Genomic DNA, 22,462 nt, shown 5'->3' on the forward strand with positions numbered 1-22,462 from the left:
GTAAACTGTGATTGCACTGATGTTGTCATTCCCAGGTAAACTGTGATATACCATCTTTGTCAGAGGACGGCCCACAAAAAGCTCCATGCAGTGGATGTGGGCTTCAGTGCTCAAGCTCCCAGCAGTGCCCTGCCTCTTGCTGTCCTGGGTGATGTGGCAGTGCTGGGCAGCCGGAGAGCCTTCCTAGGTGGCACTCCTGGCTCCTTGCAAGGGCAGATGGTAGATGTGAGCCAGGCAGTATGGATTTGTGGAGCTTGGTTTCAGGCAGGTGAATTTTCCTCAGACCTGCCATCTCAAAATCAGAGTAGACAGAGCTCTTTTGATGTCACAGCACTGTAGATTCAGCCAGATTCCTGGGTGCTTCAAAGTGATTGTCAGTCGCTTCAGCAGGTGGAATGAGCGACTTTGGATGCTGTGCTGAGGGACAGGCTGTTACAAGCAGTACCTTGGCCCCGTTGGTCACCTGTGACTTGAGCAATAGTGTGATACTGAACAAATGCACCAGTCTTTTGTCTTGAATGTGAGATCTATATCCAGTGAATAACATACCAAAAAAAAAAAAAATCTTTGAAGCAGATGGATGGAAAAAAAAAAGAGTCATATGGCATCAATAATGAGAATGGGGGTTTGGCCCATTCTACCATATGTGAATAAAACCCTGCATTTTCTTGTTGCAGATGTGTGTATTGAGCACATTCAAATGTGTATTAAATAGGTTGTGTACTCCATGAGCATATTCACAACAAGGCAGAAGTTTTGTGCTGCCAACCCTGTGTTTGGGCAGGAGGCTGGAGGAGGGGTGTCTGAGCACTTGCAAAACCACAAAAACATGTCAGTAGGAGAAAAGAAGTTTTTACTGACTGTATAGTATTCACAAAATGAAAGATAATCGATGTAGTCGTTCTGCAGTATATATGGAGTTAGAATTGAGAAGCAAATTTTCTGCTATAAAATAATTTTGGAATTCTTTAAGGATATAGTTTCTTTTGTAAGTAAATTATCTCCATCAGTTAATTTAAATAGAATCACATTTCTATGATTTGGGTTTTTTTAACCTTAGTGTGCTAGAGTGTGTACTTGTGATTTTGAGGCAGTTTTTTATTATCTGCCCGGGAAAGGTGGTTTTTTATGGTCCTTTTTCCTTATTCACAGTCATTAATAACATATTCAACTCATGAACATTCAGCAATTTATGCACAGTGCAGTTCAGCTGAATACTGTAATATCCCACTCTAACCATTAAAAACAGTTATCACAAGATAACATTAGGTCAGAACACAGAGTAGGCTGTTTAAATTGTATTATTGATTGCTGCTTTCTGAAGATTTTCCTGAGTTGTGTTTAAACCATGTCCTTTTATTTGCTACTGCCTTCTTGAAAAGAAGGCCTGGCAACATAATTTGAATTGAGATGTCTTGTTTCTGATGCCCAGTTGGAAGTTCATGCTTATATAGTTTCATTTCTTATACAAATTATCTCAAATTATCTAGTTCCAGTCTTTTTAAAGACAAGTGTGTGGCTTCAGTTGCATCTTGCAAAGCGGAGAGTATTTACCCATCTACTGTAGAAGTTACTGTGGAAGTTAATGTTTTTACTGATTAAATATATTAATGCAGGACTTTATATATTCTGGAATTTATGCAGATGTAGAAAGCAAGAAAGATTTGGGTTTACAACTGGGTTTTCAATCACCTTAGTTTGTGTGTGTCCTGTAGACATTTTGTAGTCTGCCACCCACCCTCCCCAGGGAGTGGATTGGTGGTGTACCAGCTGGTGTGTTCTGTTTGTAAAATGTGAGATGATCATTCCTGTAAGGCTACAGTCCTAATGCCTCTAGAAATGTATTTGGGAACATTGAAAAGAAATAATAGATACAAGAATCACCTTTTTTTTTTCCCTATTGTCTAACTCATTTATGAGCATCTGCATATTTTCAATAATGCCATTGCTTTCATGGCTATGTGTATATGTGTTTGCATGCATTAAGATTCTTCTTCAAGAAAAAATTTTACTTGAGACTGAACTTGCTGGATTCCTAGGAAAACAAATCTTTTTTCTCCCTGTATGTAAACCATTGTATTTGACTCCTCTTGAGTATGTATTCATTATCTTAAAATAGAAACAACCTCTCCTCCCTGTGCTCAGAATCAACATTATTGTTGAATTCCCAGGCCTAGGAGAATACTGGTTGCATTGCCAGTAAATAATTTTCCATTCTGTATGGTGGAAGAAACTGTTCAATTAGTACAAAAAGGGTTAATCATATTACCCTTTTTAAAATACCACTTTGTTTTGCCCTTCCTGGGTTTGCAAAAGAAGACACAATCAAATGGCAAACCTGTGTTTTTGTTCCTTTTCAAAAATCCCTGACAAGCCCATGACACAGGCTACTGCTGTAGCTGTACATTTCTATTCATTATTGATGACTTGGGGCCAGGCAGGCAGCACAGAACACAGGCAATATAGATTACCATATTGGGGGCTGGGTTTTGGGGTTTGTGTATACACATGTGCCTGGGTGCATTTTGGCTGGATTTGGCCTTTGAAATACTCAATTCTGAGTGGAAATCATATCTGAGAATAATAGTGGAAACAGATTGAATGAGTTTTGTGATACATCTTGCTAAAACAATTCAGGGCACTTAGACTAAAGATAAAAAAAGGAATGCATGAGTGAGCTCACTGTCAAACTAATTAATAATAGCTTAACTTTCCAGTGGACTTGGAAATGATCCTGAAAAATCCTGGGGGATTTGGAGGGCATTTCTCACCTTACAGAGTGCAGTTAGCACCTTGGCTGATGAGACTTTTTCCTGACAAAACCAATGTAATCTGTCTAATTAACAACAATAATTATAGACAGACTATGCTGTTGGTTTGATATGGGGTGGGGGGGATAGTATCTCATTTGATGGATGCCACAGACCAAGCCTACAGTTTGGGTGAGCATGAGAATTATGCCAGCACTTCAGTGATACATTTTTAAGTGGTATTTCTGAGTAGCAGGTCACCAAGAGACCTTTGCAATGCTAAGAAAGTGTTTTACTACTACTGATGCATAATTAATCCATATAGGTTTTTATTGGCACGATGCTCCTGCCCATTATATATAAGTTTTCATTTTCTTGTTTAAGTCAAAGAGAGGTTGTTTAGTGTTTTATTCTTGCACTATTTGAGGTTCTTGGCTTGAAGAAGTGGGGAGACAGCAGTTAATTTAAACACAGTGTTTATGTTAACAAAGTGTAACATGCTTTGGTTCATACATTGATGGTGTCTTTAAACAGAAACTGTTCTACTTGCATAGTTTTCTGTTACATGAATAGCTATAGAAAGAAATAAGTAGAATCAGTTTTGATAACTGCTTATAACTGCTCATTTCCGTAGAATTTCTGATAGCTTTTCTCTCAGGTTCTGTAATTTTTCCCTTATGTTTTTGTTTTCTTTCACTCAACTGGTCATCAAGATGAGAAAAATTAATTCACAGTTTAGTTAATTCAAAGCCTATTCTGTTAAAATATTTTTTTAAACATTGAACAGAATAAAATGAAGGACAGAAAAGGCTTGTAGGGACTTTGCTCTGTTGGATCTCTGACTTCAGACTCTTTTAATTCTGTTTTACATGTAGAACTCTTTAAAGTAAGACTGGTGTAGAGCATAAAAACTGCATTGTCTTGCTTTGGGAAGGAGAGGCAAGAAGCCATTCCAGTGGAAGAAGGGCACTAAGCTACTCCAAAAATCAGTGTCAGTCAAAGCAGAATGTTTCCTTAGTGTATTCCTTCCATTTCTGTGGTCCTGGTTTCCCTTGTTGGAACTTAATGCTCTTTAATGTGTATCAAAATATGGAATCAACTATCTGGCTAATTGAACAATACAACCACTTCTGTTTTAGGAGATTGTTTTCCCTGGAAGGTCCCACAGCACCATCTAGTGTGCCATCCTGTCCTACTGTCACATGGGTTTGTGGGAGCAGAGGTGCTGAGGCTGGGATGCTTTGCTGGGAATGGCTCCTTAGTAATTTAAATTAGGATTTGCTGATTACTCGGCATAGAGCCAAATACAGGAGAAATTTAGATCCTCTTAAAATTTCTTTTGCAAGAAAACAGACTTAAAAATTAAGTTGAAAAATAACTTTTCTTGTAAAACATATATGTAGTAACATATATGTAACTGCTTTTCTGTTTTCTGTGTACAAAACAAAGGAGAAATTGTGGTGCATCCTTAACACTGTGCTAACATACTTAACATACACCCTGAGACATGTAACTAAGTTTATTGTATCCTTATAACACATTAAACTCTTTTTCAAGAAAGTGCCATGCTTACACCTGCAGACACCCTAATCCTACAAGCTGTGTGCCTTTTCTCCTCAATCCCACTGAGATCATGCTCTAGGTCTGGGAACCTGCTTGCATCATAGAAATTACAGGATTGTGTCCAAGTGATTTTTGCAAAGACAAGGGGATCACTTGGATAGTTGAAAAGTTTCTTTTTCCCTTTTATGCCTCCTCTAGCAAAGGCCCACCTAACACCAGTGTATAAACTATCCTGACACACAGAATTATAGTGATCTTGTTCTCTGCTGACACCGCATGAGAATTAAGTTTGAATAGGAACAGACAGGGGTTTAATGAGCTGGAGTTAGGAAAAAGGTTTGCATATGAGGAAGTTTTAAAAGGTTTCATTGAGGTAGGAAGTAAAGGGGAGAAAACAGGTCTTTGAGGCCAGGAATGAATGTCAGCAAAAGCAACTGAAGAGGAAATGGGAAGAGGAAAGCGTGGTTCCAACAGGCTCGACAGTGTCATTGAATGCGCTGGAGATGTTAACTAGACGGCTGAGTCTCTGTTACACAAGAGACAGCAAAAAGTTGCAGTAGGGTGTTAAAAGTTTGGTGAATATGGCTTGATTCTGTTCTAGATATGTGAGCAAAGGCCCACAAAAACCTTTGGTCACACACCGTGCTGCGGAGCTGCTGCAGCAGTGAGAATGTTGCAGCACTTGGGAAGCATGGCCGGAAGCATTGCCCTCAGCAGCACCCTCCTACCTTTTATAGGAGCTATTCCACACTCTGCCAGCCAGCTCCCATCTAACTGACAGTTTCAGGATGTTTGATGGAAGCATTCATTTCTGATTCAGACTTGTTTTATTTTGTGCATCATTCCAGATACTGTAACTGTATCATCTGCGAAGCACCAAGAAGTTTTCAGAATTCCTTTAAAACTTCGGAGTCCTTACTACTGTGTTCTGCACTGTTCTGTTGGTGCTCAAGAAGCAAATTTCTAATGTGTTGAAGATGCCCTCTGCTGGGAGGCTAGGCAAACTGGGCTTATCTCGAGTTTCACCTTTCTAAAATACTCTTTTCTCACTCTGGGTTTAACTCTCAATATGATACCAGAAACTCACCCCTTAACCTTACTGAAAAAATGCTTTCTCTTTTTGCTTTTATTCTTTACACTCCACCTGTGACAAATGTGGTAGTGTTACTGCCAGTAGTTCAAATCACTGTATTTGTTGTTTCTGTGTTCTGTTTTGTTGAAAGAACTGAATTCTGGCTGCTCGCATTCCTTTTAAATCTGTTTTTTCATAGTTGCCTAAAATGTATGCAAGAAGAACATCTGCAAAAGTAATTATTAATAAATAGTGGAAATGCTTTTGATTTCTACTATTATCTGATGCTAGTAAGCTTTTTAATGTTATCTTTTTTTTTTTTTTTTTTTTTTTAATTAGTGTCTCTTCCCACAGTAGAGGCCACTAGGTTGATACAACAGAACATAGGTGGTACAATGTCTGGAACAATTCACAAATCTCTATGCATCATCTCATAGTTTATATGAAATCTGGTTTATTTTGTCCCCTCTGATAAATCAAAAGCCATTTTAACATAGTGCTTCTAATTTTACAGCTTTGTTATTAAAATCCAATATTGACCTAATTGGATGAGTTGTCGCTATTGTTGTGGTATTTATTTTTGATTATAGTTGAATTAAGGTTATGTGGAATTGCGTTTTCAATTTTGTATTGTAGTATGATGTCTTGGTGTTGTACAGTGTTTATCAATTTAACAAAAATATGTGAACTTAACTTCACGCTCTTTTCAATATCTTTTGACATTTTCATGTTATTTATTATGGGGAGGATGGGTGTATTTAAAATCCTAAAAAACATCAATTCATAAGCCTCTGTTCTTCCCAGCTTTCAGAACAGTCATTTGGTATATAACAGGACAATAAATAGCCAAGTTACGTATTTTATTTTGGAGTCCTGCAGTTGTATAAGCCTCCTCGGAACCAACAATGTCATTGGAGTACCTGACAGAAAAAGGATATATAGAAGGAGTTTTACACTTGAAATTATTTTTAAAATAATTAAATTGGAAAACAAAAGGCAAGCGATTATTTGGCACCAGGAGCTTCTATGATGTCCATGGGGAAGCAACACAGGGACCCTGAAGTTGCATCATGGGGCAATGACTGAAATTACAAGCACACCAGACTTAATCTCTGAGATTGCAAGAGATAAACCCAAACATTTATGTCATTTATGCAAACATGAAGTTTGAAAGCACAGGGGAAACGTATGTTTTATTGTGGAAATCAATTTCAACATCTTAGTCAACAAAAATTTGTCATCTCCACTATTATCTTTAAGTAGATCAAATTAATAGCATAGTTTATATAGCCATGCTTACAAAAGTGTTAAAAGCTGTTTAAAGAACCCATCAAAAGGTTGCCTCAAGGAGGCTTCTGCAGCCACTGGATCCAAATACTAAGGCACTGAAATGTTTTTGAAATAATTTCTCTTACAGTCTTGAAATCATCATGTTCAAATGGTTTACTACTTGAAAACTGAGACATGAAAAATTTACAGTTGCCTCTGCAACCCTATTATCAGACCCTTTTCTGTTGTGCCCCCTCTGTGTTCAGTGCCTTTCACAAGAACTTGCCTAGTCCAAACCTGACTTGTAGTGTTTTTGCCCTTCTGCTTTGGAACCAAGTGTGTATATTTAGCATAGGGGCTTTTATCTTGTTCTGTGGAGTATGTCAGGAGGTTCTGCATGGTTCCAGAGTTATGTGGGAACAGGTGGAAAAGGGGAGAAGGCAACTACTTTTGAGGATTTTGGTATGTGAAAGCCATATTTCAGGAGTAATTCTGTATATGTTGTCTAAAATTAGGGTTACTGCAAAGCAGTTTGACATGGGACTATACTTCAAATCGGTTTATTTAAGAGGATAAATAATGTGGTATCACAGCTCATAAGCAGTGTTTTAGTCAGATGTCATGCCGTGGAGTTGTGGAGCTGAGACCAGTCTGAGGGGTGAGGATAGTGAGAGTGTTGTGCTCCTTCATTTGAATAGACTGGGAGTTGGCTTTGAGTGCTGCCATGGTCTTTACATTCTCTATCATGTTCTTAGAAACATTGAACAATAAGCTTTTTGACCTTATGAGTGCCCACTTTTTTTCTTTGTGGTGGTACCAGATTTTTTGAGAACATCCCTTTATCTGTATTCTGTCAGAACTTTGGCACTAGCTGTCTTAGTGCTCACAAACATACCTAATGCAGACCTAGAAGCACTTTTCCAGAGGCAGGGTTCTCTTTTTGAAATGTAAAACATTATGAAGTTGTCTGCAAACTTCTTGAAAAAAAAATTTAAAACACACTTCCAAGCACAAAACCAAGGAAAGAAAAAACATAAGAAATAGAAATAACACATGTTTTGAGGTAAAGTCTCTCTCTTGTATTGTAATCATAAAAACTACAGGTTTGCGTTTGGGGTTCTTGTTTTTGTTTGTTTGTGGGTAGGGTGGAGTATGCAATGTGGGCTGGTATTTTTTGGTTGCTCTTTCTTTTCCAAAAAACGCTAGCAACTCTTGAAATAAAACCATGTGAGAAATAATGCTGTACACAGATAAGGACTGAGTTTCAGTTTTCATTTATGCTTGTCTTCTGATGAAATTATCCAGAGTTCAGAGCCATTTTTTTCTCACCTTACTCTATTAATTATGGAAATGCTGCCCAGTTAACTTTTTGCTAACCTTTATTGGCCTTATCACATAACACTGCTTACACTTTTACTTCTTTTATATCCTGCTCTGATAAAGCATTCAAGAACATCTGTAGCATTAAGCATGAGTAGATAATTGACTTCAAAAAATACACATTTGTTCAAGCCTTGATTACAAAAACCTTTTTTTTCTACTTCTTCTGCACTACTTCTTAAGACAAATCAGTTGTGACTTTGGTTAAGGTTTTTCTCACTAGTAATTGCCACATGCATGTCATACTGATGACCTGTAAGAATGAAGAAAAATTGCGTGGGAAATTTATAGGTAAGGGAAACGAAGGAAAGTTCACATGTATTTCATGCCTCATTACAATAATCCCTACTTGTCTTCTACCATGTGTCCCTCTGGATCTGTGCCCACCTTCCTCTTCCTATTTGCATAATTTCATTCTTAATGATTTGCCATCATAGTTTCAAATTAATTATGTGACTTCCCCTGGCTGTCTGATTTGGCAGCCAATTCCATGTATTGATTCTATATTTTTTTTGAGAATAGACCCCTCTTTGTATCTACTCTATAGCAATGTTATACTGGATGAAACTTACAGAAAATCTCTTAACGTCTTTGTCTTTACAAGGCAAATAACAATTAAATGGATCTCCAAGTACATCCTTACTGTTAATATGTATGTTTATGTACATGCTTCCACGCTCAAACCTGTATTTAAATTCTCTTAATTGAGATAGGTTTCATTATCCTTACTGTAAAGAGAGAGGTATTTACAGGTATCTGACTATTCAGATTCCTATGTTGTATCAGTGTCTCAGGTCAGGCGGAGATTTTATCTGCCCTTTCCACTAAAATCATTGAAATATATTCAGTCAGTCTTTCACATCAGAGGTGTAAATGGATTTCTTGAAAGTTTTTCTGCAGATAGCAAACAGCAGTCACTTTACAACTTTGACTCCATTGTGGGCAGCAGTCGGAAAGCTTAACACTCCACCCAAACTTTGAAGATGCTAAAACTGTGTAATGACCTTGCATTCTCAAGGGCAGATGCTCAGCTTCTGCTGGAAGTGCTAATCTACAATCTGTTTATCTCCATACACTGTGTATTTGACAGCACTTGCCTGGAAAGCAAGGCAGGGAAAAGGGTCGTCAAATTTAGTTACTTTTTCCTCTCTGATGGTGTTAGCGTCCAATGGACTTAGAAACCATAGTCTTTATTTCAATTTTTAGCTTCCTTTGTGCTTCTCAGCCAGTCATAGTTTTAGAAAGCAGCCACACTACCACTGTCAGGATATGCTTGTCTTTGTGAAACCTCTGCTGGAGCATGAACTGCACTGTGTGGAATAACTGTTCTCTCCTACCTTTTCTTTATACTTAGTGAATCAGACTTTGGCTTTACCTTCAAAATGTAAATTGTCACCCATATTTTCTGTCAGTCGGCTTTAGATTCTATTTATTATTCTTTGGTGGGCATGAATTGAGATGCACCACATATTGCTTATGAGCATATTGAGGAGCATGTTTCTAATGAAGAGGTAATGTGTTGAAGCAGGGTGGTGTATGCAGGGAAGGGTAATGCCTTTTGTAAGACAAATACACCATAGTATGTAAACCCTTCTTCAAATGTGAGGCAGAAACCTGAAGGGAAGGGCTTTTGCACATAAAAACAGGTTGGTATTTTTAGCTAACATATAAGTGGGCTTTACATGCCCAAAGTTTGTTCTTTACCAGCTCCATCAGTCAGTTGGGTAACAGAGATTCGTGCCCCTAAAAAATCTTGCTTTGCCTGCACCCATCACCACAGCACTACTGAGTGAAAAAAACCCCTTTGGTTTTAAAGTAATCCCTGTGGTTTTTCAAACTGGCACTCCTTATCAAAATAAAACATTAACATCAAATTACTCTGATTCAGCAACAGCATCTATTTTTTAATATGAACTTGTCTGTTCTGTCAGGTAATTGTTTCACTTCCCAGGGAATTGTGTATGTGTTGCGAATGGGAAAGTTCAGCCTTGTAAATCCTTTCTGTGGTGAGGCAACAGGAAACTTGCTTCTGATTATTAAGATCACCAGGTTTAATAGCAAAATTTAGCAACAAGTTGCTAGAATTGACCTTTTGAACACTAGATTTTCAACATACTCAGTCAGGAATCTCTTTATGATGTCTAGCAGGAATCTCTTCCTCTCCACTTACAGAATTATGAAGAAGTGTTACTGTCACAGAGGTGCCACTTCCTTTTGTGACACATTCTTTGAATTAGCAGTGGCTGTTGCTCATTGTGATAATATAACCAAGCTTCTAGAGTATATATATAGCAAGTCACAGCTCCCATCCTAAAGAGTAAGGACACCATCTTTATTTGTCAACAAAATTAAGGGGAAGTTTGATTTGGTTTGGTTTGGCTTTTTACCTTTGCATTTTTTTGGTAATGTATAACAGTGCACTGAGGTGTGAAGCGTGTAAGAAATTACTAATGGTGCTGAATCAATGAGTTCCTTAGATGTAGAGGAGAGCTGGCTGTACTCTCCAGCTGGCAGTGTGCTCTCTTGTCCCTACACTCGATGCTCAGTTGGAGTATGGAATGCTTCTGGTGTGTCACTTCCCGCTCCATCCGTGCTCTTCTTGGCTCATGCAGAAGGCCGGAGGTGGAACCCTGCTGCAATGGCATTCTACCATCCCAAAATTACAGAAGGCCCAGGGAATACTCAGGCACTTGGTAATATTAGAGGTGTACAGTGTAGTTGTTAATGGGGAAAGGGGAAGAAGGGGAAAGTCTGGCTCATGTATTATTAGTAGTAGTCCATAAAAGCATCATAGATGCTGCTGTACACAAGTGTCAATTCAGCTCATGGTGCTTCCTCCCTTCCTTAACTTTTGTCTCTTCCTCTCCTGCTGGTATTCTTAAACACCTATATTTCTTCATATCTGTTATCTGCATTTTGGTCTAGTTCTCCTGTAACAGAAAGTGACTCCCTGAAGCAATTCTTACTGCTTCTACTTCTTCTCTTTTTAGTCTCTTATGATCTATCTCAATTGTGACATTTGTAAAAAGATTAAATTATTATGGATAGCTAGGCTGTGGGGCAGTCAGATATGGCATATATTATTTATTTCAAAATATGTTTTTAAATTCTGCAGAGCCTTCAAGTTGCACAGCTTAACTGTTGCCTCCTTGATCCTTCCTGTCTGCTATAATTTGTGGCATTTATTTGTTGCATTTTGTTTTAGGAGCACAATAGGAACTCTCTATGGCTAATGGTCTGTCTGGATCTGTGATTTTTTCTGAACCCAGAAAGCAAATACAAAACTAGTGATTTAAGGTTTTTCTTAATATTAGCTTCCAAAAGATTGAAGTAAAGCTGTGTTACTCAAGGTTAAATGAAAAGTAGGGGACAACTGCCTTTTTCATTCAATTATTTTTCTACTCATAGCTAAAAAAACCATAAAATAAGCATCCTTTTAGATAAATGTGAGCAAGTTTTGCACCTTTGTCCTTTAAAAATAATGTTTGTGAATAGCTGAAAAACTAGCTATTCTTGAGACCTATCTGGATGAAGAATAGTCTTGGCTTAGAGGAGTTCCAAGCAAGCTCTGTGAATTAGCATGCATTAAGTGATAGAATCACTTTATTGAGCAATAATAAAATATTGAAGTCAGATGGAAGGATGATGGGGAATTGCTATTTGCAGCTATGAAAGTGATGCATGTCATGTTAACTCCCAACCCAAACAACTCATTTTAAGATTTGCTCTCATGAAACTTAAAATCCTCTGTTTTGCCCAATCATCAACTTTAAACCTGTTCCTTGTCAGTGAAGACAACAAATCTTTTTGCTTGCATCTGCCTGGGGGATGTGGAAAGCTGAGGTGGTCCTGTGTGATTAAATTAGATGAAAGACTTGCCTTCTACCAGTGAGACATGAAGTCTAATCAAGTGAAATGAGTTTTGAGATCTCAGCTCATTTCCTTGGGGAATATCTGCTTACATTACACAGTCACGACACCTAATTCATCACAGTTGATGCAGCTTTTGCTCAGAAGAGGACCTGGGACTGGGTAGCAGGGGACTTGATCACAAGTCTCCCCCTCAGGACGAGCAGCTTAGTGAAGTTGAGATACAGCACAGTGAGCGGAGAGGTTTAATATGTTTTTTAAAACAAATGATCTATATATCTATGTATCAGATCTTTTTAGAATAGAGGGGATTTGGTGTAAAATGGAGAAAGCTAGAGGTGAAAAAAGGCACTTTGTACGGAGTGTAATTTATAAAATGATTGACATACAAATGTTAAAGAACATACACAGTGAAGAGCGGAGTTGAACTTCTTGTTACTTAATTTCTGCAATGTTGAGTGATGTGTGTGGGTTTCCATGTACCAAGGTACAAGGAAGTAAAGCCTATTCTGCTTCCCTGACTAACCAACTGTTTTTGTTTGTTTCTTCCAGGGCATTGTTATAACTCCACTTCTGCTTTTGCTTTTTGTAAGTATTGTGATCTTAATACATCTTCTTACTGGATAATCTTGCACCTGTTAGGCAGTATATTTAAGATAAAAATTTGAGTGATTTTCACTCTGCTTAAAAAATGAAGAAGATTTTTCTGGTCAGTATTTGAAATAAGCTGTCTCCCAGGAAGGCCATCAAAGTGTATCACAATGAATGCAAACATAACTTGCACCTCATTCTAAGAGGACCAAAACCCATTGTTCTTGCAGAATTGCAAAACCATATGATATTAGTCAGTCTGGATAAAATCAAACATGTGCCAGGTAGGATGATAACTCGATCAGGAGACTCTTGGAGAGCTTCCACATGTAGGAGCTGGACAACATCATACTGTAAGACATGTATGACAGGCCAATTGTAAAAGCAATTCAGATAAACTGAGATTTGCTTTTGGGCAACTAAGCCCATGCGTATATTTGTGCTAGAGGTTAACAAGACAAATTACTGAAGCCCCTGTGTATCACTAGGTGTGATGCTGCTTCATTCCTGTTAGTTCAAGATTTCTTTTTCAATCGTTAGTCTTCAGTCAGGGCCTTGGATCCTGACAGTTCATGGTAGAAGAAAAGGGAGCAAACCAAGTTTTGTCTTCATGCTTATGAAGGAACGGATATTAGCATACAATGAAGAGGCTTTCACAGATAGGTAGTGGTGCTTTAGTAAATCACTTGTCGGTTAGGAAGTCTTGGTGCTTGGGGGTTTGCTGGCACAAACAGTGTGGTGTGGTGCAAGTTACTGAGGACTGTGGCTTTGTGAGGAGCAGGGAAAATAAGCTGAAGCACTTAAAGGATTTCAGGAGAGGTATACATTGTCTTTTATGTTTATCTTACTAATGGCTTTGTATGTCAGCCAGCACACTGGAAAGGGGAGAAACAATTTGTAAGTGGCACGCAAGTGTGCACTGTTTATGGTAGGGATGCTTAAGCAGCATATGTACTGTACACAAATATAGCAGTGTAAACTGGGATAAATAGCACTGTGAGAGTGGCTGTAACATTATCAACTACTGCCTCAGTAAAACTGTGTGGGAAAATTTTTATTTTACTGCAACAAATTGGGATTTATCTGATGTAGCTGTGTTTACACACAAACTGCTTTGATTGTATTGTATATATATCAATACACACCGGCAAAGCTTTCAGATATACCTGGGACCATAGACCTACAGTAGGTTGAAAAAGATAACTGCTCTTAAAAAAAGTGGGTGTTTTGTTGTTCTTCCACTGAATACATTGATTCTGGATGGTCTACCTCACTGTTTTCCAATTCTCTTCCCTCTTGTATGGAATGGGGTTCTTCCACGGGCATTCATCCAGAGACCTGTACCTTTGTTTCTCGGTGACTGAAACTTCAGCTGTTTTTTGCTTTTGCTCACTGGCAGCTTTCACCCTGTTATACCTCATAGAGTTTTAGTAGTCAAAAGGGATATTTTCTGTAGAAACTGAAATGTTAAGGAAAGATCTGTACATCTCTTCAAGCAAGATTCCTTTGGTGTCTTTATAGACAGATAACAAGATATCTTGTCCCATAAATTGCAGTTTTCACTGTTACTTCTCAGAAGAGGTGGTAAAACTTCATTTGTGTAAGAACAGGAAAGCAAAGCATATGTCTCTGTTCTTCCTACCAGCCCTGGAGACATTTGTATGAGAAGTGTGTAAAATGCACAATAATTGTTGGGTGGTTTGTAACATGACTCGGGAGTTGTTTTTCTTGAGGAAGATATGCACATGAATTATTTTTTCATCAGAGTGATAAACAAACTAGTCTGGGGATGAGGGGAGTTACAAAAACTGCATTTTTTTGTCACAAGGCCCAAAACTTGAGCACTTCTCTTGGGGTTTATAAATATTTAAAACTTCTTGAGGTCTTTGCTGAGGGTTTCAGACATGAAGAGCAGCATTCAGGTCAGCCCAACAGCACATCTTGCTTAGATGAGATCTGCCTTCTCTGAAGGTTCACTTTATCCAGTGGTAAGTATTTGGGAGAGCAAACTAAACATGCATACCCTGATGCACTGTTCTTGTACCCTGGCAGTCTGTGATTTGGACTGCTGAAACCTTTCTTCTCTCACGAACCTCTCTAGTTTTCCTTGAGTTTTCTTGGTGCATCTGGCCTGGCTGACATGTAGTGGATTCAAGCACACAGTTCACAGGTTTCTGTTTTCTTGCTTACAACCTGCAGTTTGATCATTTCCTGTGGTACTGTGGAGCTACTGCAGAATGACAGTGACTAGTAATTTCCTGGTTATCTTTTCTGGACCATTCATCAGTTTAGTCATGCAACTTAGCCTTAGTGCTTAATTAATAAAGGTTGGAATTTTCAAGTTTCAAAATAAAACTCCTTTTTACCTCAACAGTAACTGAGCTGGGCTTCTGAATACTATTCATGGACCTTTAAAGTCAATGTCATCAATGAATTTTAATTCCTCAGTCTGGTACTCATGAGCACTGACTCTTCCACAGAGTCACGCTATGATAGTCTGAATGCTATGTTGCATTACTGATCATATTTGTTAGTCTCCCTGTTTACAATACATAAAATAACCTTAGTGCTGCCAGAAATTAAATACATTGTTGTCTATGAAGTTGTTTTTGTTATATAGCTTAACCTGAGGTAGCAGTTATCATTTATATTTTGCCCTATATGCACCAGAGAATATAATGTTCTGAATTGCCTTTCCTGTTCATAATTGCCTAGTGATGTAAATATAAACTGTCTAAACAACATTGATAAAGGCATATTGAAGCTATAATAAATAATGCAATAATACAAATAATTTATTATCTTAAATGGATGGTGTTGAACACAAGATCATCAGTTACATTTCGGAAAAGTGTATTTCTACCATGGAATTTCTGGTGTAAAGCCTACTCAAAATTAACAGTCTGAGAGGTTCTGATTAATTTAATGAAACCTTAAATACTGTGCATGTAATTACTGGACTGTATGCTTGTGAGGATGCTTAGCTAAACTTTATGAAGAGCAGCTGACTTTGCCACAAATACCTCTGATTAACATTTTGCCTGGTAAGAAGCTATTGAATCTGGCTGTTTCCAGCTACTTTAATCAGCAATATCATCATCCTCATGTTAACCCTTGTTATTAACAGTTAATATGTCATATTCCCAGCAAAGATGTTACCAATGGGCAATGTCCCATAAACTATATATAATTGATTAGAGTTCATATATGTGGTGAGCTGGAATGTTGAAGCAAAGTGCTGTAAGTTACATCAGTTTCAAGTTAACATGAGGTTACGCTGTTCACATATCTTTGCAACATTCTGCAATGTTTCATTAATGATGGTTAGGAGGCTGTGTACCAAAGCATTCAGAGAAGGATACTGTCTGTCTTCCTCTTGTCAGGTCGTATACTTAGCTGAAGCCAGAGGTGACACATCGATCATGAAATTGTTTAAAGGAGAGAAATAAGTTTTATTTTATCAAAGGCATCTGGGGGAAAAAAAACCCCACCAACTAGAATAAGTGTAGACTAAATTTTGCTTTTGAAAATAACTATATTGCTATCAATAAATAATGACTACGAATTGGTTAAGTTATGGCCGAGGAAGTAAGGCACCTGGGTATGACTGCCCATCTTTACTTATCATATAACTTGTTCTCTGTGTTCAGCTTAGTTATTTCCTTCAGTATTTGTAATAACATTGTATGATTCCTAATAACAGTTTTTTATTTGAATTCATAAGTATGCTGCATTTGGGCCCATTTATGTTACTAAAAGACAGTTAAATGGAAGGTGTCATCGTACTGTGAAGATAATAGTGCTGTAATCTCTTTGATAAACTCAAGATGTCAACACCTTTTTATGAAGTCTCATTAGCAATACACTATTTCAGGAGCACTGAACTCTGCAACAGTGGCAGCTGTATCATCTCACTAACATGCCCTTAGACTGTAACTTTAGTCATGGAAAACAGGAATATGTATAAATGGAGGTTTATTTTCATCGAGGGATTTCACATGTGTTTGTATTGCACAGGATGGAGGCCAGCCTGATGCCTCAGCAAGGTAATGTCTCTTGGATTTGCCTTGGAAACAGCATGAGCACAGATATTGTACTAACACCTAAGGGAATGATGCAGTTACCTTTCTTGCTACTTTCCAGCCATGCTGGGATAGAGCTGTCCTTAAAGCTGGCCGAGCACATGAACTGGCAATTTTACCAAGCAACACAAAATTATGATTTTGTTGAATGTAACAGGTATAAAAATAGAAGCAGTCAGTCATCTGCACCTGTTGGAGCCAAATGTGATGCTGTGGTTTTTACGGCACAGTATCCCAGCTCTGCCACCTTCTTGCTATTACCCTTCTGATGACACTCAGTGCTTGACAGATGTGGTCTCTCTCAGTTGCTGGAAGCACAGCCAGTTAGCTATCAAATTAACAAACGTCCAAGTGTGTGAATCTGTGCATTTTTATTGAAAGACTTAAAAAAATATTGGAGATAAGTCAGTATTTTACATTTTTATGTACTTTACATTCTTCAGAAGCATGCCATTTAATGTGGAGTGTTAAAGAGTCAATGCAAAATTCATAAGTATTTTTAAAAATACACTTGGCAAAGCCTCCATGTAACTGTCAGGCATTACTCCCCTCTTAGCTGTTTTACCAGTGAAGACTACCATGACATTTGTGTCAAAATGGAATCTTCCCAAGGCTTTATCAGCTTGCTCCTGCTCTTGATTTATTCAGTTATGTTTTCTTTTCTGATACCCTCTCAAATTCCTGAATTTTATAGTGGGTATTTTTATGTTGGCATTGTAGTGGTGATGCTGTAAGTACTAACAAGTAGCACTGCTGAAAGAATTTAAGAGTAGACAAGTGAGGGAAATTCAGTGCAAGGATCACAGAGAAAAGTGAAATAAAGTGAGTGGTGAATAGGGATGTGAGTGAAATTAGAAGCTGATAGAAATACTGAAAAGCTTTCCCCTGTACTCATAATCTTTAAATTAACACACGGGTTTAAAAGTTGTTGATACTTCCCAAATTTTTACCAAGTCTTCTCCAATCCCATGTAATTCACATTAATCTCTTTACTGAAAGGCACTGTCAGTACTTTTTTGTTTTTAAACTGGATTTCTACACACTATGCCTTGTTTTTTTCCTCTCAAGCACTTGGTAAATGAGAGTTGATACCAGTCAAATGAATCGCTAAATATGCAAATATTTTAGTAGCTGAAAAGCCTTGGAAGTTGATAAGGAAGTTGCAGCTAATGGATTTCACTGGTATGTGACAAAAGGCTGATTACAGTGAGGGGGAGAGGGAGGGGAAGCAGCACAGTGCATTAGCTGTTAACAGATCAACTCATTCATGTAGAAGATTGAAAATGCGTCATTATTTCTACCTGTTTAATTATCTCACAGCTTCCTTTCTTCTTTAATCATTGAGAAAACAAAATTCTTTGATCTGATCCAAAATTTTTACAATTAAGCAAAACTTTTTACTGACTGCTGTGAAATATTTGCTTAATCATTCTATTCCTTTTTTCACATTCACCTTTTATGGCTTTGCTATTTAAATTGGAAACAAATAAGAGGGAATAATATGGATCCTCCCTGTTCCTGTCACACACAAAAAATACTGTAAATTTGTCTAGGTAGAAAACTCTAAATATGTAATGTTTCTGTGGAGGACTTGCTCTTCTACTTGTTACTACTCTTGAAATTTTCATCTGTAGAGTGCTAGAGGAGCCTTTCAAGTACACAACCTGCTTCAACACAGCAGAAGCTAAGAACACATCTTAGCAGGATCATAGAACCAGGCTACCAGGAGGATCCCATGCTAACTCAGCCAGTCAGCGTCTTTTCCATGCTGTGCAATTCACTCAAACCAGAACATTAGCTAACTTAAAAGTAAGGATTTTTGTTCTCCCTCCCTCCTTGCAATACTAGAAACTTGTGTCTCTGATCAACAGAAAATTAATTTCCAGTAAGTATTGGTGGAAGGTGTTTTATACATTTTCCTTTGCTGTCTATGTTATCAGACACCTGAATATCACTTCTCTGAAATTTATCACCCTGGCTCAGACTTTCTCTTTCCAAGTCTCCAGTCAGCTAGGCTGAACAAGTCATGCATTTCTAGTCTTTATAGTGTAAATACAAAAAACATTGCTAAAACAAATCCCTTTTTCTGAGGTATTTTTGTGCACCTGCTCCAGTTTTAATTCCTTCTTCGGCCCAGGTAATACGAATCCTGCACAGTTGCCCACTGTTCTTCACAAGGTCTTTTCTAGGCCTTGTGCAATGTCACAAGTATCCCCTACCTCGACTGATTTATTTCTTCTGGTACATCACAGTATTCATGGTTCTTAATTACCATTTATTTACTAATCTGTGTCTTTCCAGTTAGTCATCCCCTTGCTTTCAGCAGAATTTTCAGATGCTAGTCCCTAAGTCCCAGCTCTCCAAGGGTATTAATCATCTAATTCCCATTTAGATGCTTTTGGGTTGTAAACTTGATCTTGTTTCTTTGCATTAGCCCTCAAGATCATTGTACCATGGTAAAGTAGAAGAGTAGCTCTGGCGTATTTCAGATGAAGAATGGTTATTTTTACAGCTCTATAAAAGGCTTTAAAATCAACAGCAATGTTTGGATTGGCTTGGTATTTAATGTGTCACTGGGGGAACCCAGGCAGGATCGGGCATCTGTGAGCACTTTAACAAGGGAACCCCAAAATATACAGTCTTATTGCCCAAGCCGGGGGGGGGGGGGGGAAGGACAGATTGTCAGCCTTTCCTTTTCCGTACTTCTGATTGAAAAACTGATTTTTTTGATTTTTTTTTTTTTTAAATTTGGAAACAGAACTGCAGGGTATATGTAGGCAGCTAGATTATTTTATATTTGTGCCAAATCAATTCCTGCAGCCACACAAGCATATGGAATATGCAAGAATTTGCAGAATATACCTAGTTCTTTAGCAGAATGAGGTATTTATGTTTAATTTTTAAGAATAACAATGAAAGGTCTATTTGTTAAAATACATGGCTGCCAAACCATCGGGTGTGATCTCTGTTGTACCTTAGCCCCCTTTTGAGAGAAGAGACAACTTGCAGTTTTTTCATAGGCATAATTAAAAACTTTATTTTAAAATTTAAACCCATTCTGTAGAAACTCCATTCTCATTGATATGTTTCCCCTTCCCTTCCCTTCCCTCTCCACCTATTCGAGGTGAACTATTTCAGTACCAATGACTCCTGGTCAGGGGCTGGGACGACAGCTCTTGGTCGGCATCTTTTACACGGCTTCTCTGCCTTACCGAGATATTGGAATGCTCTGCATGTGATTGCCTTTAAAGCAATGGGGTAGGAGGAACATCCCAGTGATCAGCTCTGTTTAGGTTGATGGGATATGTTCTGTAGGAGGGACCGCTTCATCTCTTTGGACCTCGTACTTGGAACTGGGAGCTGGGCACTGTGGAACTTGTAGGAGTACATCAGCACTCTTCCCACTGCTTCCAACTTCCCAGAGCCTCAGCATCATTACTGCCCATGGCAAAGTATTCACTGCAAATCATTTCCATTTGCCACATACCTGGGTTACTGCATATTTTTCTGCTGTAGCATAGCATACTGCAATGACTGGGTCAGGATAAGGGTTCGGGGAAGAGTCCAAAGCAAGGGAGGTCTTAGTTCAGCTGGTCACTCTTGTTCATTATCCTTCATTACTAAACTGGACCCCATCCACACCTTTTCCAAAAGCACATCACATTCCATGTCCTTTTTGTAATGGATCTGCCACTCACAACAGGATGTAAAGGTACTAGGGCATGGGGTGGTCCAGACAGGCCTGTAAAGCAGCTGGATCTGGACTGGATGAGAGTAGCCGGAAGCAGTGACAATACAGAACTGAATGCCAACTTTCAAGATGTATGTAAGAGTAGCCAGACCTGAAGGTGGAAAAGAAAAGCTTAAGTTGAACACCTCCCGTCAGAGAGCAACCAGTGCCCCTCCCCACTGGTTCTGCCCTGTTTTCACCCCTGCCTCACTTCCTCCTCGGTGCTCAACTGCCGAGGAGGCTGAACCTGGCTGATGGTGTGTAAAGAGCACAAAGACACTGCCTGAGGAAGCCTGTTAATTGCAGGAGAACACTGGAAGAGTAAAAGCCACCCCCAAAGGACAACTGCCTCCAAAGTGGACTCATCGTGTCACTGGGCTGTAATTTGGTGTGACTGGTAGGACGTGTGTTTCTTCTGAGTCAGTGGCAGTGTAGACACAGGAACACTCAATGTGATACCTGTCTGGTCTGCCAGAAAGATAAGAATGGAGCATCTGGCTTGTGGAGACAATCTAGGCTTGGGAGATGGAATTGTCTCATTTTTATGCAAGGAAGATTGGGTTTTGCCCTTTGTTTTTTACCATGTCCAGTTAAATATAGCCTTTCAATTAAGGATAAGCCAATGTTTCTGCCACAAACTCATAAAGAAACCCACTAAATAATTTGTCAGGGTTTTTTTTTTCTCTTGAGAAGAAAGGTCTAGGACTAAATTAGCAAGAATGCTGCAGGTCAGGTTTGAAGTACTGCATAGTGACAGAACTGTTTGGGAATATTTGCCTGGAATTCTCTTTCTGCTTACTGAGTTGTCCTGTTGATATCCCTCTGATTATTTAAGTGAAAAGCGCCTTTCCCCAAGCAAGAATTTTCAGGGTCTTTTTTTCAGTAGTGAGTCTATTAAAGCAGGTTTGGCTTATTAATAAACCTTTTACTGAAATGCTGCTATCCAGAACAGCACATAACAATCTCTTTACAATATCAAACTTCTTTTTAAAAATTGTTTTAAAGTAAGCATAGACAATATGGGGTCAGCATGAAAATTTGTGATTCCTGTTTAATTAAATGGTGCATTTTATCTTCCGTAAGTCATTCCAATCTGGTATTTGTTTTGGTTTTTTCCATCTGTAAATCAGCAGTTTGATTCTATGATGTTTTTATGCCAGTTCTTATCGTACTTCTGTTTGCCAATGAAAAAAGGTTCATTTTTAGGCCTGGATATTATTATAACAAGGATGGCAGCCAAATATAATCAGCCATTTTAACACAGTGCTAATTTTAGTGCAGTGCAGATTTAAGTGGCATTCTTTAAAAAAAAAAATTGTTTCATGACAGCAAATGGAGCACAAACTTAGTTTGATCCAATTAAAACCTGAGCACTGGAACAGGCTCCCCAGGGAAGTGGTCACAGCACCAAGCCTGTCTGAGTTCAAGAAGCATTTGTACAATGTTTTTAGGTACATGGTGTGATTCTTGGTGCAGGGCCAGGAGTTGAACTCAGTGATCCTGATGGGTCCCTTCCAACTCATCATATTCTGTGATTCTGTGAAAATCATTTTTGTTCATTCAGACAGGCAATGCCTGAGAGTCCATGGGACAGCTTAGGGTTGTGAGCCTGATGATTTCCCATGCTACAGATGTTGAGAAGATCCTGGTCAAATTATGCTTCCATTAGCTGTGCATCCTTTAGCCTTTTTGATTTTTCATCATTGGCCACTCTATGTCCAGAGTCTGGGTTAAAAAGTTTTGTTCTTCTGTGTGATTGAGAAGTTCCTGCCTTTTCTTCAGCCTTTATCTTATCTTGTGTGTCTTTCCCAGGGAATAGATTAGGGTTAAGATAATACAAGACTTGATAGACATTATCTGACAGATAAATTCTAATGAAAACCAGTCCACTGAAGTTATTGTCAAAATATATAGCAGGGAAACCAAGCTGAGAAGTCTGTTTGAAGAAGTAATCTCAGTACCACAGGTGGGATAAGGAAGTCTAACACGCTGCAGTGCATGAAGGGAGGGCAGAGCAAACACAATGCTCCAAACCTCTGTGTCCAGGTGAGGTATAGCAGAGTGTCAGGACCTCCTAAGGACCCCAGAAAAAAAGCTGTGCTGTACAAAGATCCATGCTATTCTGTACAAAGTAATGGGAGATGCTGGAGGCTGG

At 38.5% G+C, this 22,462-nt stretch overlaps 1 protein-coding gene across 3 annotated transcripts in view; it reads left to right on the plus strand.

The window, feature by feature from the left end:
* Positions 1-22,462, plus strand: part of SLC10A7 (solute carrier family 10 member 7) — a 148,910-nt gene that overhangs the window by 83,517 nt on the left and 42,931 nt on the right. For all 3 annotated transcript variants that reach the window (XM_027692760.1, XM_027692761.1, XM_027692762.1), the window contains one exon: positions 12,457-12,492. In XM_027692760.1, the coding sequence (XP_027548561.1) occupies positions 12,457-12,492 (36 nt within the window). The remainder of the gene's footprint in view (positions 1-12,456; positions 12,493-22,462) is intronic.

This window comes from Neopelma chrysocephalum, unplaced genomic scaffold (assembly GCF_003984885.1).
Source record: "Neopelma chrysocephalum unplaced genomic scaffold, ASM398488v2 Primary Assembly neopelma1_88, whole genome shotgun sequence".
NCBI classification, from domain to species: Eukaryota; Metazoa; Chordata; class Aves; order Passeriformes; family Pipridae; genus Neopelma; species Neopelma chrysocephalum.